The sequence below is a fragment of the Scyliorhinus torazame genome, chromosome 11 (assembly GCF_047496885.1).
Source record: "Scyliorhinus torazame isolate Kashiwa2021f chromosome 11, sScyTor2.1, whole genome shotgun sequence".
Taxonomy (NCBI): Eukaryota; Metazoa; Chordata; class Chondrichthyes; order Carcharhiniformes; family Scyliorhinidae; genus Scyliorhinus; species Scyliorhinus torazame.
Genome location: NC_092717.1, coordinates 60,128,831 through 60,145,279, shown reverse-complemented (window position 1 = coordinate 60,145,279; position 16,449 = coordinate 60,128,831). Strand labels below are relative to the sequence as shown.

The window sequence follows — 16,449 nt, the reverse complement described above, 5'->3', positions numbered from 1 at the left end:
AGCAATCATTACGATGGGAAGCAGATCGCTAATGCCTGTAGAGCAACCTTATTCGCAAACAGAGAGAGAAGCCCTCGTTTTCACATGGAGTAGCTTGGAATCATAGAATCCCGACAGTGCAGAAGGAGGGCATTCGGCCCATCGAGTCTGCACCGGCCCTTGGAAAGAGCACTCTATTTAAGTCGACACCTCCACCCTATTCCCATAACCCAGTAACCCCATCTAACCTTTTTGACACTAAGGGGCAATTTAGCATGACCAATCTACCTAACCACATCTTTGAATTGTGGGAGGAAACCAAACGCAGACACAGGGGGAAAGTGCACACTCCACACAGTCAACCAAGGCTGAAATTGAACCCGGGACCCTGGAGCTGTGAGGCAGTCGTGCCACCATAGAACATAGAACATACAGTGCAGAAGGAGGCCATTCGGCCTATCGAGACTGTACCGACCCACTTAAGCCCTCACTTCCACCCTATCCCCGTAACCCAATAACCCCTCCTAATCTTTTTTGGTCACTCAGGGCAATTTATCATAGCTAATCCACCTAACCTGCACGTCTTTGGACTGTGGGAGGAAACCGGAGCACCCGGAGGAAACCCACGCAGACACGGGGAGAACGTGCAGACTCAGCACAGACAGTGACCCAGCGGGGAATCGAACCTGGGATCCTGGCGCTGTGAAACCACAATGCTATCCACTTGTGCTACCGTAACACCCATTTTATTACAGTTTATCTCTACTTGTTGGGAAGCAAGTTTGAAGTAGCACCGATCACTGATCACCAGTAAACTTGTTCAACAATCCACTGTTCGATACCAAAACTACAAGAGTATGAGCTCCATGTTGAATGTCAGCCAGGAAAGGTCAACCCAGTGGACTATCTTTCACAAAATCCCTGACCAACAGTCAGACCCACTGGTCGTGACAAAAGGTTGCCGAGCAACATCTGCACCTGGATTCTCCGTCAGCAGGATCCTCCGCTTCGCCGGCAGTGCACTCACGGCCACAGATTTCCCGACGGCGTGCGGGAGCCCACAATGGGAAACCCCATTGGCTGGCTGCCGGGATGGAGGATCCCGCTGCTAGAGAGGGTGAGCTGCACCAGGTAAGGGAGCAGCGGGACAGAGACTCTCGCCCCTTAACTATGTAAATTCAGTGCCAAAGTCACTAAAACTAGTTGACAATAAAACAAGATGCAGCAATAAAAGAAGATGAAGCATTACAATTATGTATGGTGACTATGGAATCACAAAACTGGAAAGAAATGTTGGGAAAGTATCTACAAACAAATTCCTCCATCAAGGGCCTCACACTGTTCGAGATCAGCTCACCGTTTTTTAATTTTTATAAATTATTTTTATTAGAGTCATGGGTTTGGACTTCCGGTTGCGGTGAGGATGAGCTAGCCGCACGTTTCGACGGCTCCAGCTCCGACGGAACTTCGGGCTCTCTTAAGAGCCCCAACGAGGATTTTTTCGGCCGAGTAACCCGGTGTGCGGTGTGTGGGAAGGGAGTCCCCCCCGAACGACGGAAGAAAAAACCGGCGGCGGCGGCTGCAGCCTGAAGAATCTTCGACTATAAGGTCAGAGGGAGAGGAAAACAAAATGGCGGCGGAGAAATCGCAGGCGAGATGGGGGCCTGAGCAGGACGAGGTCGTGAGACGGTGCGTGGACCTGCTGAAGAAGGAGGTACTGACCCCGATGCTACAGGCAATTGAGGAGCTTAAGGAGACTTTAAAGACCCAGGAGACTGAGCTCCGCGTGGTGGAGCAGAAGGTGTCAGGTATTGAGGACGAGGTCCTGGGCCTGGCGGTTCAGACTCAGACGCACGAGGCACTTCAGAAAAAGTGTGCTGAAAGGATCGAGGCCCTTGAAAACGGAGCGCGAAGGAAGAACCTTAGGATACTAGGTCTCCCTGAGGGTGTGGAAGGAGTGGACTGTGGAGCGTACGCAAGTAAGATGCTGAGCTCACTGATGGGTGCTGAGGCCCCTGCGGGCCCCATGGAGGTGGAGTGGGCAGGTCGGATCCCGGCGAGAAGACCAAAAGCGGGAGAACCACCGAGGGCGATAATCGTGCGATAATCGTGCGATTCTACCGCCTTAAGGACAGAGAAGAGGTCCTGAGATGGGCTAAAAAGGTGCGGAGTAGCAGATGGGAGAATGCGGTGGTACGGATATACCAGGATTGGAGTGCGGAGGTGGCGAGAAGGAGGGCGAGCTTCAACCAAGCCAAAGAGGTTTTGCACAAAAAGAAGGTGAAGTTTGGGATGCTGCAGCCGGCAAGACTATGGGTCACGTATCAGGAGAGACACTATTACTTCGAGACGGCGGAGGAAGCATGGACCTTTATTAATGAAGAGAAACTGGACCGAACTGAGGGACTGATGCTGCAGGGAATTGTTATTGTTATTGTTTTTGTTAATGTTATGGTGAAAGTTAATCGAGAAGTAAACAGGGAAGGGGGGAGACACTGGGGAAATGTGGGCTCCGGTGAGGGGGGGAAAGACGGGACATAGTCGGAGAACGGAGAATGGGGAAGGGGAGGGGGAGGGGAAAGGGAGCTGCGCCATAAGATGCGGGTCAGGTAAAGGGATGTTCCCGCGCCAGAAAGAATAAGGCGGGAAAACAGGCGCAAGGCGGATGGGAGTTCCCTCACACCGGGGGGGTCGAGGAGTGAGCAGGAGTAGCCGGGGTCAGTTGAAGTCAGCTGACTTACGGAAGTGATATGGGGGGAGCAATCAAGCTAGATAGGGATCTAGCGGGGGGGGGGGGAGGAGGGGACAACTGGGTTGCTGCTGCGGAAATCCAAAAGGGAATGGCTAAAGAGTGGGTGGTCGGGGACGGTGTGCGACGCTGGGGGAGCGAGCGGGAGCGCGGAGGCGGGATATGGGACTGGCCTAGAGAAGGTAATGGCTAGTCGACACGGGAGGGGGGCAGGTAGCCCCCTAGTGAGGCTGATCACGTGGAACGTGAGAGACCAAAATGGACCGATAAAAAGGGCCTGAGCGCTCGCGCATTTGAAAGGACTAAGGGCAGACGTGGCTACGCTCCAAGAGAGGTTAGGCTAAGGAAAGGATGGGTGGGACAGGTGTTCCACTCAGGACTGGACGCAAAGAACAGAGGGGTGGCCATTTTGGTGGGGCAACGGGTAGCATTTGAAGCAAAGAACATCGTAGCAGATAGCGGAGGTAGATATGTAATGGTGAGTGGTAGGCTGAAGGGAATAGAGGTCGTGTTGGTTAATGTGTATGCCCCAAATTGGGACGATGCGGGATTCATGAGACGGATGCTGGGGCGTATACTGGACCTGGAGGCAGGAAATTTGATTTTAGGAGAGGACTTCAATACAGTGCTGGACCCGGGGCTAGATAGATCCAGTTCAAGGACCGGAAGAAGGCCGGCAGCGGCCAAGGTACTTAAGGGATTTATGGACCAAATGGGGGGAGTGGATCCATGGCGATTTCTTAGACCTAGGGCTAGGGAGTATTCCTTCTTCTCCCATGTCCATAAAGTGTACTCCCGGATAGATTTTTTTGTTCTAGGAAGGTCGTTGATCTCTAGGGTGGAAGAAGCTGAATACTCAGCCATAGCGGTTTCGGATCATGCCCCACATTGGGTGGACCTGGAAGTAGGAGAGGACAGGGAGCAGAGAACACTCTGGCGATTAGATGTGGGACTGATGGCGGATGAGGGAGTGTGTGCAAGAGTGAGGGGGTGTATTGAGAGATACCTGGAGGTCAATGACGACGGCGAGGTCCCTGTGGGAGTGGTCTGGGAAGCACTAAAAACGGTGGTCAGAGGAGAGCTGATCTCTATTGGGGCCCACAAAAGAAAAATAGAGGCCAAGGAAAGGAATAGATTACTGGGGGAAATTTTAAGGGTGGACAGGGAATTTGCAGAGACCCCGGAGGAGGAGCTGTACAGGGAGAGGAGACGACTCCAGAACGAGTTTGACCTTCTGACCACCAGAAAGGCGGAGGTACTGTGGAGGAAGGCACAGGGAGGAGGTACGAATATGGGGAAAAGGCTAGTCGCCTGTTGGCGCACCAACTGCCAACGCACGGGGCAGCACGGTAGCATAGCGGTTAGCGCAATTGCTTCACAGCTCCAGGGTCCCAGGTTCGATTCCCGGCTGGGTCACTGTCTGTGCGGAGTCTGCACGTTCTCCCCGTGTGTGCGTGGGTTTCCTCCGGGTGCTCCGGTTTCCTCCCACAGTCCAAAGATGTGCAGGTTAGGTGGATTGGCCATGCTAAATTGCCCTTAGTGTCCAAAATTGCCCTTAGCGTTGGTTGAGTGGGGTTACTGGGTTATGGGGATAGGGTGGTGTGGGATTGGGTAGGGTGCTCTTTCCAAGAGCCGGTGCAGACTCGATGGGCCGAATGGCCTCCTTCTGCACTGTAAATTCTATGAAACTGCGAAAGAGGGCAGTAGCGAGGGAGATAGGAGGAATTAGGGATGAAAGGGGAGACACTGTGCGAAGGGCAGGAAAGATAAATGAGGTGTTTAAGACCTTTTATGAGGAACTGTATAGGTCTCAACCCCCAGAGGGAGAGGAGGGGATGCGGCAGTTCCTGGACCAATTGAGGTTCCCGAAAGTGGAGGAGCAGGAGGTGGCAGGCCTGGGGGCGCCGATTGAGGTGGACGAGGTTATTAAGGGACTGGGAAGCATGCAAGCAGGGAAGGCTCCGGGGCCGGACGGGTTCCCGGTGGAATACTACAGAAAATATGTGGACTCGTTGGCCCCGTTGATGGCGAGGACGTTCAATGAGGGGGGACTCTACCCCCGACGATGTCGGAGGCGACGATATCGCTAATTTTGAAGAGAGACAAAGATCCGTTGCAGTGCGGGTCCTAAAGAACTATTTCACTATTGAACGTGGACGCCAAGTTGCTGGCAAAGGTACTGGCATCGAGGATAGAGGACTGTGTCCCGGGGGTGGTGCACGAAGACCAGACAGGGTTCGTAAAAGGGAGACAACTGAATGTTAACGTGCGACGACTATTAGGGGTGATAATGATGCCCCCAGTGGAGGGGGAGGCAGAGATAGTGGCGGCAATGGACGCAGAGAAGGCATTTGATAGGGTGGAGTGGGAGTATTTATGGGAAGTGTTAAGGAGGTTTGGGTTTGGGAACGGGTTTATTCGCTGGGTTAGACTTCTTTATGGGGCACCAACGGCAAGCATAGTTACAGGTCGACATAGATCGGAGTATTTCCGATTATATAGGGGAACAAGACAGGGATGCCCGCTGTCTCCATTGTTGTTTGCGTTGGCAATTGAACCTCTGGCCATGGCGTTGAGAGACTCCAGGAAATGGAGAGGGGTGATTAGAGGAGGAGAAGAACATCGAGTCTCGTTATACGCGGATGACCTATTGTTTTACGTGTCGGACCCAGCGGGGGGGATGATAGAGGTTATGCGAATTTTGAGGAGGTTCGGGGAATTCTCGGGGTATAGGCTAAACATGGGGAAGAGTGAATTATTTGTGATACATCCAGGGGACCAGAGTAGAGAGATAGAAGGCTTACCGCTAAGGAAAGTGGAAAGAAACTTCCGATACCTGGGGATTCAGATCGCTAGGAGCTGGGGAACCTTGCACAGACTTAATTTGACACGGCTGGTAGAACAAATGGAGGAGGACTTCAAGAGGTGGGACATGCAGCCTTTATCGCTGGCGGGCAGGGTGCAAGCAATTAAGATGATGGTCCTCCCGAGGTTCTTACTTGTATTTCAATGTCTCCCTATATTAATCACCAGGACCTTTTTTAATAAAATAGATAGGAGCATCACGAGCTTTGTGTGGGCAGGGAAAGTTCCGAGAGTAAGGAGGGGGTTCCTTCAGCGTAGTAGGGATAGAGGAGGACTGGCACTACCGAACTTGTGAGATTATTATTGGGCCGCCAATGTGGCAACGATACGTAGATGGATGATGGAGGGTGAGGGAGCGGCGTGGAAAAGACTGGAGAGAAAGTCCTGTAAAGGGACGAGTTTAGAGGCGCTGGTGACGGCACCGCTACCGCTCTCACCTAAAAAGTATACCACGAACCCGGTGGTGGCGGCAACACTGAACATATGGGGACAGTGGAGGCGACAGAGAGGGGTGCGGGGAGCCCTGGTGGGGTCCCCTATCAGGAACACTCATAGGTTCGCCCCAGGAAGAATGGATGGAGGATTTCAGAGCTGGTACCAGTTGGGAATTAGGAAGGTGGGAGATTTATTTATAGATGGGACTTTTGCGAGCTTGGGAGCATTGGAGGAAAAGTATAAGTTACCCTGGGGAAATTTCTTGAGATATATGCAGGTGAGGGCGTTTACTAGACAACAGGTGAGGGAATTTCCGTTGCTCCCGACACAGGGGATACAGGACAGGGTGCTTTCAGGGGTGTGGGTCGGAGAGAGCAAGGTGTCAGGGATTTACAGAGAGATGAGGGAAGAGGGGGAGGAGTCGGTGGGAGAACTAAAGGGAAAGTGGGAAGAAGAATTAGGGGAGGAGATAGAAGAGGGTATGTGGGCTGATGCCCTAAGCAGGGTAAACTCCTCTTCCTCATGCGCCAGGCTTAGCCTGATTCAATTTAAGGTGCTACATAGAGCACACATAACGGGGGCAAGATTGAGCAGGTTCTTTGGAGTGGAGAACAGATGTGGGAGGTGTGGCGGGAGCCCAGCAAACCACGCACATATGTTTTGGGCGTGCCCGGCACTGGAAGGATATTGGAAGGGAGTGACGGGAGTGATCTCGCAGGTGGTGAATGCCCGGGTCAAACCAAGCTGGGGGTTAGCTCTATTTGGAGTTGCGGAAGAGCCGGGAGTGCAGGAGGCGAAAGAGGCCGATGTTGTGGCCTTTGCGTCCCTAGTAGCCCGGCGCAGGATCCTACTTATGTGGAAGGAGGCGAAACCCCCCGGACTGGAGGCCTGGGTAAACGATATGGCGGGGTTTATTAAACTGGAGCAGATAAAGTTTGCCCTGAGAGGATCGGCTCGAGGGTTCACCAGGCGGTGGCAGCCATTTCTCGACTACCTAAGGGAACGTTAGAGGGAAGACAGATGACCAGCAGCAGCAACCCAGGGGGAAGGGGGGGGGGGAGGGGGGGGTTTAGTTTAATATCGGTCAATAGATAATGGGGTTTTGTTACTTGTGTATTTTTTAAAATTTCTATTTTATTATCGTTCCGTTTGTTTTGTAAGAGGGAAAAATGTTGTTTAGAAAAAAATTTCAATAAAATATATATTTTTTAAAAAAGAATCATGGGTTTGAGCCGGGGGGGATGGATAGTGTATACAGGAGGTGGAGGGAAGTGGGGCTGGTCAAGGTGAGGGATTTGTATTTGGAGGACGGGTTCGCCAGTCTGGAGGAGCTAAGGGAGAGGGTTGAGCTGCCGAGGGGTAGTGAGTTCAGGTATCTACAGTCAGGGACTTTGCACGAAAGGTCTGGAAGGGGTTGTAGCGCACAAAGACTCCGAGAGACGAATAGAGTGAAGTCGATGAGGCTTTATTAAGCGTGACTGTTCCCCCGCAGTTCGGTAGCAGACTGGCCTGCGGGGGAGGACTCCTGGTTCTTATACTCCGCCTTCAGGGCGGAGCTAGAGGTCAACGGCCAACCAGGACCCGGGATCTGTCAGCCAATGACATCACGGCTTCACAGTCCCACATGACCCCTAATGCATACTACCACATTCACCCCTTGTTAAAAATGAACCCGGCGGGGTGATGCTTCGCATGGTGGTAAGGGTTTACAAGGCTGGACCTGGGAGGAAAACTTTCGCATGTCATTACAGTATGTACAAGGTTTTTTTTTCGAAGTATTTACAGTAATCGTCAGGAGAAAAAGACAAAATGTTCTCGTTAAAAGTCCACATATTGTAGTGTTAGATCGACGCCATGAGTCGGTCGGGCGGTCTGGTCGTCCGTGTCGATCGCCTCGGCCCCGGTGGTGGTGGTGGTGCTTGTTCCAGTGTTGTCGTCTCCGGGAGCCTTACGGTTTCAGCTTCGGCTTCATTACTGGTCGGGCCTGGGAGGAGGACCGATCCTCCAGGGAAGGGGGCGGTCGCCGGGTGCGCCGGTGGCAGGGTGGGGGTGATTGGTGTCGGGGGGGTGTGTGTGTTGCCGGCGGGCGCCAGATCTCGCAGGGAGACCGTGTCCTGTCGGCCGTCGGGGTACTCCACGTAAGCGTACTGCGGGTTCGCGTGAAGGAGGTGAACCCTCTCGACCAACGGGTCCGACTTGTGCGCCCGCACATGTTTTCGGAGCAAGATGGGTCCTGGGGCCGCCAGCCAGGTCGGCAGCGACATTCCAGAGGAGGACTTCCTGGGGAAGACAAGGAGGCGCTCATGGGGCGTTTGGTTAGTGCTAGTATACAGTAGTGACCGGATGGAGTGGAGAGCGTCCGGGAGGACCTCCTGCCACCGTGAAACTGGGAGGTCCCTGGACCGTAGGGCCAGTAGGATGGTCTTCCAGACCGTGCCGTTCTCCCTCTCTACTTGCCCGTTCCCCCGGGGGTTGTAGCTGGTCGTCCTGCTCGAGGCTATACCGTTGCTGAGCAGGAACTGGCGCAGCTCGTCACTCATGAAGGAGGACCCCCTGCCGCTGTGGACGTATGCGGGGCAACCGAACAGTGTGAATATGGTGTTAAGGGCTTTAATGACTGTGGCCGCTGTCATGTCAGGGCAGGGGATGGCGAAGGGGAAGCGGGAGTACTCGTCCACCACATTAAGGAAGTATGTGTTGCGGTCGGTGGAGGGGAGGGGCCCTTTGAAATCCAGACTAAGGCGTTCAAAGGGGCGGGAAGCCTTGATCAGGTGCGCACCATCCGGCCTGAAAAAGTGCGGTTTGCACTCTGCGCAGATGTGGCAGTTCCTTGTGACTGTACGGACCTCCTCCACAGAGTAGGGGAGGTTGCGGGACTTTATAAAGTGGTAGAACCGAGTGACCCCCGGGTGGCAGAGGTCCTCGTGGAGAGCTCGATCCTCCACCTTAAGATCTTGTCGTTTTTGATTTTGCCCCGCTGTGCATTATCGAACATGAAGGCAACCGACCGTTGGTCCGTGAGGAGAGTGAATCTCCTGCCGGCCAGGTAATGCCTCCAATGTCGCACAGCTTCCACTATGGCTTGGGCTTCCTTTTCCACTGGGGAGTGGCGGATTTCTGAAGCGTGGAGGGTTCGGGAGAAAAAGGCCATGGGTCTGCCCGCTTGGTTAAGGGTGGCCGTTGGGCTACATCGGAGGCGTCGCTCTCGACCTGGAAGGGGAGGGACTCGTCGATGGCGCGCATCGTGGCCTTTGCGATATCTGCTTTGATACGGCTGAAGGCCTGGCAAGCCTCTGTCGACAGAGGGAAGGTCGTGGTCTGTATTAGGGGGCGGGCCTTGTCTGCATACTGGGGGACCCACTGGGCGTAGTATGAAAAGAACCCCAGGCAGCGTTTTAGGGCTTTTGAGCAGTGCGGGAGGGGAAATTCCATGAGGGGGCGCATACGTTTGGGGTCGGGGCCTATTATCCCATTGCGCACTATGTAGCCCAAGATGGCTAGCCGGTTTGTGCTAAAAACGCACTTGTCCTCGTTGTACGTGAGGTTCAAGGCTTTAGCGGTCTGGAGGAATTTTTGGAGGTTGGCGTCGTGGTCCTGCTGATCGTGGTCGCAGATGGTTATATTGTCGAGATACGGGAACGTGGCCCGCAACCCGTGTTGATCAACCATTCGGTCCATCTCTCGTTGGAAGACCGAGACCCCGTTTGTGACGCCAAATGGGACCCTTAGGAAGTGGTATAATCGCCCGTCTGCCTCGAAGGCTGTGTACTTGCGGTCACTTGGGCGGATGGGGAGCTGATGGTAGGTGGACTTGAGGTCCACGGTGGAGAAGACCTTATATTGGGCAATCCGATTGACCATGTCGGATATGCGGGGGAGAGGGCACGCATCTAGTTGTGTGTACCTGTTGATGGTCTGGCTATAGTCTATGACCATCCTTTGCTTCTCCCCTGTCTTTACTACTACCACCTGTGCTCTCCAGGGACTGTTGCTGGCCTGGATTATGCCTTCCTTCAGTAGCCGCTGGACTTCGGACCGAATGAATGTCCGGTCCTGGGCGCTGTACCGTCTGCTCCTAGTGGCGACGGGTTTGCAATCCGGGGTGAGGTTTGCAAACAAGGATGGGGGCTCAACCTTGAGGGTTGCGAGGCCGCAGATAGTGAGTGGGGGTATTGGGCCGCCAAATTTGAAGGTTAGGCTCTGCAGGTTGCACTGGAAGTCTAATCCCAGTAATGTGGGGGCGCAGAGTTGGGGAAGGACGTAGAGCCTGTAGTTTTTGAACTCCCTCCCTTGCACCGTTAGGGTAACTATGCAGAAGCCTTTAATCTGTACGGAGTGGGATCCTGCAGCTAGGGAAATCTTTTGTGCGCTGGGAGGATGGTCAAAGAACAGCGTCTTACCGTGTTGGGGTGGATAAAGCTTTCCGTGCTCCCGGAGTCGACCAGGCATGGTGTCTCGTGCCCATTGATCAGCACCGTTGTTGTCGTCGTCTGGAGCGTCCGGGGCCGTGCTTGGTCCAGCGTCATTGAAGCCAGACGTGATCGTAATGTTTGAGCGTCTTCTTCGAACCCCATGGAGCCGTCGACACTGGGGTCCGTTGTTGCGGTCCAAGATGGCGGCGGGGGTGAACAAGATGGCTGCCCCCATGCATCGCACATGGCTGGGGGGTCACAAGATGGCGGCGGGGTGGACAAAATGGCCGCCCCCATGCGTCGCACAGGTCTGGGGTGGTCCAAGATGGCGGCGCCCCTCCTCCCCTCGTGGTGGCCGGGACCCAAAATGGCGGCGCCTGCGGGTCGCACATGGGGCGCTGGGGGGGTTGGGGAGCGTTAGGAACGCGCCGGACTCCCTCTTCTCCGGGGACAGCGGTGGCCGGGACCCAAAGTGGTTGCGCCTGCGGGTCATACATGGGGCGCGGGGGGGGGGGGTTGGGGAGCGTTAGAGATGCGCAGACCTCCCTCTTCTCCGGGGACAGCGGTGGTCGGGACCCAAAGTGGTTGCGCCTGCGGGTCGTACATGGGGCGCTGGGGGGGGTTGGGGAGCGTAAGAAGCTCGCAGGGCTCCTTGTTCTCCTGGGACCGCGGCGACCTCCCGGGACCGGCACACAGCCGCGAAATGGCCCTTTTTCCCGCAGCTCTTACAAATCGCTGCGCGGGCCGGGCAGCGCTGCCGGGGGTGTTTCGCCTGGCTGCAGAAATAGCAGCGGGCTCCCCCGGGACGACTTGGCGTCTGAACCGCGCAAGCCTGTGGGGTGGGGGGGAGGGGGGGGGGTTTGTCGCGACGGGTGCGTACGGAGCCCAATGGGCTGATGCGCGGTCGGGGCCGTAGGCGCGGGCGTTTCGCCGGCCACGTCCAGGGAGGCTGCTAGGGCCCGTGCCTCTGAGAGTCCGAGCGACTCTTTTTCTAAAAGTCTTTGGCGGAAATGGGAGGAGTTCATACCTGCCACAAAAGCATCGCGCATTAACATGTCCGTGTGTTCACTCGCGTTCACCGGCGGGCAGCTGCAGGCCCGTCCCAAAATTAGCAGCGCGGCGTAGAATTCATCCAGCGATTCTCCGGGACTTTGCCGTCTCGTTGCGAGTTGATAGCGAGCGTAGATCTGGTTTACTGGGCGAACATACATGCTTTTTAGTGCTGTGAACGCCGTCTGGAAATCCTCTGCGTCTTCGATGAGAGAGAAAATCTCCGTGCTTAACCTCGAGTGCAGGACCTGTAGTTTTTGGTCTTCTGTGACCCGGCCGGGGGCCGTTCTGAGGTAGGCCTCGAAACAAGTCTGCCAGTGCTTGAAAACTGCTGCTGAGTTCACTACATGGGGGCTGATTTTCAGGCATTCCGGAATGATCCTGAGCTCCATAGTCCTTTAGGCACGCTTGATAAATTGTAGCGCACAAAGACTCCGAGAGACGAATAGAGTGAAGTCGATGAGGCTTTATGAAGCGTGACTGTTCCCCCGCAGTTCGGTAGCAGACTGGCCTGCGGGGGAGGACTCCTGGTTCTTGTACTCCGCCTTCAGGGCGGAGCTAGAGGTCAACGGCCAACCAGGACCCGGGATCTGTCAGCCAATGACATCACGGCTTCACAGTCCCACATGACCCCTAATGCATACTACCACAGGGGTTCCCTACATTGCTGGGACACACCCTGATGGAGCGACTGCTGCTTCCGGATGTGGAAGGGGAGAGAAGAATTGGGGATATATATACAAGTGGCTGGGGGAGCAGGGAGGCGAGCGGGTGGTGAAGATCAAGGAGACATGGGAAGCGGAGTTGGGAATGGAGATCAATTGGGGAGTATGATCATTGATTTTCCGAAAGAGCAGGTAAATACAGTACCATAATGCAATTCCCCCAGTAAACAATCAGAAATTATGCAAATAAAAGCCAGTAAAATTAACAGTTGACAGTAATTAACTCTTTAAAGTAAGAGACAAATGGCTGCATCAAACAAACAAAAAATTCTCAGTGGTTCTTATGGCTTATATATAAAAGATATTAAGGGCAGGATTTTCCATTGTGAGTCCCCCAATGGCCATTGCAACAGAATCCTTCACCAGGCAATAAGAGAGGCGACGACCACAACATCAGACTTCCTCCCCTCCATCAGCGCCAGCATTTCCCATACCCAAAGAACCGCCACCATTGGGTCTACCCCCAGCCTCTTCCCCCACAATCTTCGATAGCATCCCGAAAACCCCCTCCCAGTATCCCTCCAACTTCTCGCAGCCCCACAACATGTGCTCATGATTTGCTGGTCCTTGTCAGCACTTCTCCATAATCATAAATATTCCCCCTTGATCATTGTAACATGTGCTCAGCTTTATTTATGGAAAGTAAGTACATTTGAGCCTGGAGTTTTAGTCTGTCTGCATATAACTCTAGAGTGGGTGTCATGGAATATTGATGGCCTATTTCTAATATTGAATCCACCAATTTTGGTTGTTTTAATTTTCTTTGTTTGATAATATATGCATTGTAAGAAAATATGTTCCCTCAGAGGACAGCTGCTGCCCATAATACTGATGGAGTGGTGGAATCAGATTTGCTTATTTCAATAAAAACTATACTGGTGGATATAGACTTACAAAACTTTTTGTCAGGTAGTCGTGTTAAATTTCCATGGAGGCCGACATTTAGCTTTGGACGTAAGAGCCAGGTCAAGGGAGTGGGGCCCATGGTCTGATATAACTATGGCAGAATACCCGGCAGTCTTTACTGTGGAGAGAAGAGCTCTATCTAAAAAAAAATAAGTCGGTGCATGAATAATCATGGTGCACATGAGAGAAGTAAGAAAAGTCCCTCATAGATGAACCGTCAAGGGTCTACACAACCCTTTTGAGTCATAAAGTTGGGGCGGGCCTTGGGGAAGCCAAAAAGGGCAAAAGTCTTTGGACTTTAGCGATCCAGCTTTGGATCTGGAACACAATTTAGATCCCCTCTGAAAATAAGATGGTGGGTGTCTAGATTGGGAAGGGAGGATAGAAGCGACATGATAAATTTCTCATCGTCCCAGTTAGAGGCATAGGCGTTGACCAAAACTACAGGGGTTTGAACAGAGTGTGCCACTAACTATTGTACACTGTCCACCAGGGTCTGAGATTATGTTTAAGGTGGAGAACTGTATTCTTCCATTAGTCAAAATTGCCGTTCTTCTAGCTTTGCAGTTAAAGTTGGAATGAAAATCCTGGCCAACCATAAGACCATAAGACATAGGAGCGGAAGTAAGGCCATTCGGCCCATCGAGTCCACTCCACCATTCAATCATGGCTGATTTCAACTCCATTTACCCGCTCTCCATAGCCCTTAATTCCTCGAGAAATCAAGAATTTATCAACTTCTGTCTTAAAGACACTCAACGTCCCGGCCTCCACCGCCCTCTGTGGCAATGAATTCCACAGACCCACCACTCTCTGGCTGAAGACATTTCTCCTCATCTCTGTTCTAAAGTGACTCCCTTTTATTCTAAGGCTGTGCCCCCGGGTCCTAGTCGCCCCTGCTAATGGAAACAACTTCCCTACATCCACCACCATTCATTATCTTGTAAGTTTCTATTAGATCTCCCCTCAACCTCCTAAACTCCAATGAATATAATCCCAGGATCCTCAGATGTTCATCGTATGTTAGGCCTACCATTCCTGGGATCATCCGTGTGAATCTCCGCTGGACCCGCTCCAGTGCCAGTATGTCCTTCCTGAGGTGTGGGGCCCAAAATTGCTAACAGTATTCTAAATGGGGCCTAACTAATGCTTTATAAAGCTTCAGAAGTACATCCCTGCTTTTATATTCCAAGTCTCTTGAGATAAATGCAAACATTGCATTTGCTTTCTTAATTACGGACTCAACCTGCAAGTTTACCATTAGAGAACCCATGCATTACATAATCTGGTGTGATCTTTAACACGGAGAGGCGTTTCTTGAAGGAATCCAACATCAGTGTTCAGGTTCTTGAGAAGTGAAAACACTTCAGAATGTTTTACTGGGCCATTTAATCCCTTAACATTCCGTGTAACTAGTCTGATCGAGAGTCCCGTACCACCCTGACTGCCTGAGCTAGTCATATGTACAGAAAGACTTTATAAACGGGTTAGTAAATTGAATGAAAAAGAAAACAAGATCAAGAGGATCCATTGAATAATGAAAATGGCCAAATACATAAAGATTATTGGTTACTGTCAACGTAAAAAATCCCTCCCACACCTCTCCATCCCCAGAACAATCATCACAGTCCCAAATCAGCAGAACAAAAACCAAACAATATGGTAATAAATATTTAACTAAATAAAACCATGAATCAAATCCTAAGCTTGCCATTGTAACAAGATGAGCAGCAGGCTTTTCCTTTTATAACGCATCAGTTGACCAGCCAACTTTGTTAATGGGGCGAACCCCCAACATATGAACTACCTTATATAATTTGCCATTGGAAAGTTGCTTGTCTAACCGGATAGTAAGAGCTCTGGTGCATTCAAACAGTTGGACACGTCCTTGATTTTAAGCATATTAAATGGCCAATACATGCATTCAAGCACACGATACCCAAAACAATGCCATAAACTCGACCCCCCTCCCCAAGCCCCAACTCGTTGATTAGGGGGTCCTCGGCGTCCCAGCTCCCCGCACCCGCAGAGGGTGCCCCCGGGCCCAATCCCTGTCACACAAAAAATGCCACCTTGGCAGCGCCAGCCAGGCACCCGGGCAGTGCCTCTGCCAGCCGGCAGTGTACTACTCAAAATTGTAGCATCTCACTCAATTAAGGTATTGAAGTTCCTCTGCTCTGCACTGATCCTTAAGGCCAGCCTCTAATGGAGGTCTGACTACTGCACCAACATTGTTTCCATTTTTCACAATAACCAATAGCAGTCCATTAGTTTAGTGCCATGGCTCCAAAGCACTTATCAAACTTGGGTTTAGTGTCCGTCATACTGAATTCAATTTTAATGCTATTAATCCGGATGGCACTTGAACACCCGAGTCCTAGAGTATGTCCAGATTGTGTGAGTGTAGACACTGTAAAATATTCCACTATACAGCTCTCAGTAAGGCAAAAAGATTGATTATTTACCTCAATGAAGTGGCCTGCTATTCCAGCCTGGCAGGAGCCATGTTCCTCACCATACTTCTTCTTGTACTCTGCACAAAAAGAATTCGCAGTTTATTTGTGAAAGTCTTTACCGGAAACTGGAGACAACGCTTATCAGAACTCTTCACTTGACATTGAATTTCTATTGCTGATGCTCCACGGTTTATACCATGTGGCCCATAAAGAAAATGAGAATGTGGGTCTGGACGTTACCAACCCCTTGGTTACCAGCTGGGAGATGGAAAGGTTGGCACAATGGAACAAGAAGGCAGAGGGCAGAATGACCATCATTATTCTCACTGTCATGCCATTTTGTCAGCGGAGAGAAAGATGGCAGTCAGCCCCCCCCTTTTTTTTAAATAAATGCTTTATTAAAGTTTTCCAATGAGCGTTTTTACATAACAAAAATAGAAATACAGATAGTAATAAAAAATAACAATAAACATAGCCCAAAGCTTACAAGAAACTACTTACAAAACAGGTAAATTGTTTTTAAACAGAACAGGGTGGGTTTTGTCTCCATGCCCAACTCACATTATATCAACAGTTACCCCCCCCCCCCCACCTGAATGCCCCCCCCCCCCTCCCCCAAGATGCTGCTGCTGCTGACACTTACTGCTCCCCTAGAAAGTCAAGGAAAGGTTGCCACCGCCGGGAGAACCCCATCAAGGACCCTCTCAAGGCGAACTTTATTTGCTCCAGACTGAGGATCCCCGCCATATCGCTAACCCAGGTCTCCACACTCAGGGATTTCGAGTCCCTCCACATTAACAGAATCCATCTCCGGGCTACCGTGGAGGCAAAGGCCAGTACCGCGGCCTCTTTCGCTTCCTGCACTCCCGGAT

General features: G+C 52.1%; 1 protein-coding gene across 1 annotated transcript in view; it reads right to left on the bottom strand.

Moving 5' to 3' along the window:
- itga9 (integrin, alpha 9) overlaps positions 1 to 16,449 on the bottom strand; it is a 936,771-nt gene that overhangs the window by 811,465 nt on the left and 108,857 nt on the right. Inside the window, exon 5 of the mRNA XM_072467362.1 lies at positions 15,587 to 15,654. Within this exon, the coding sequence (XP_072323463.1) occupies positions 15,587 to 15,654 (68 nt within the window). The remainder of the gene's footprint in view (positions 1 to 15,586; positions 15,655 to 16,449) is intronic.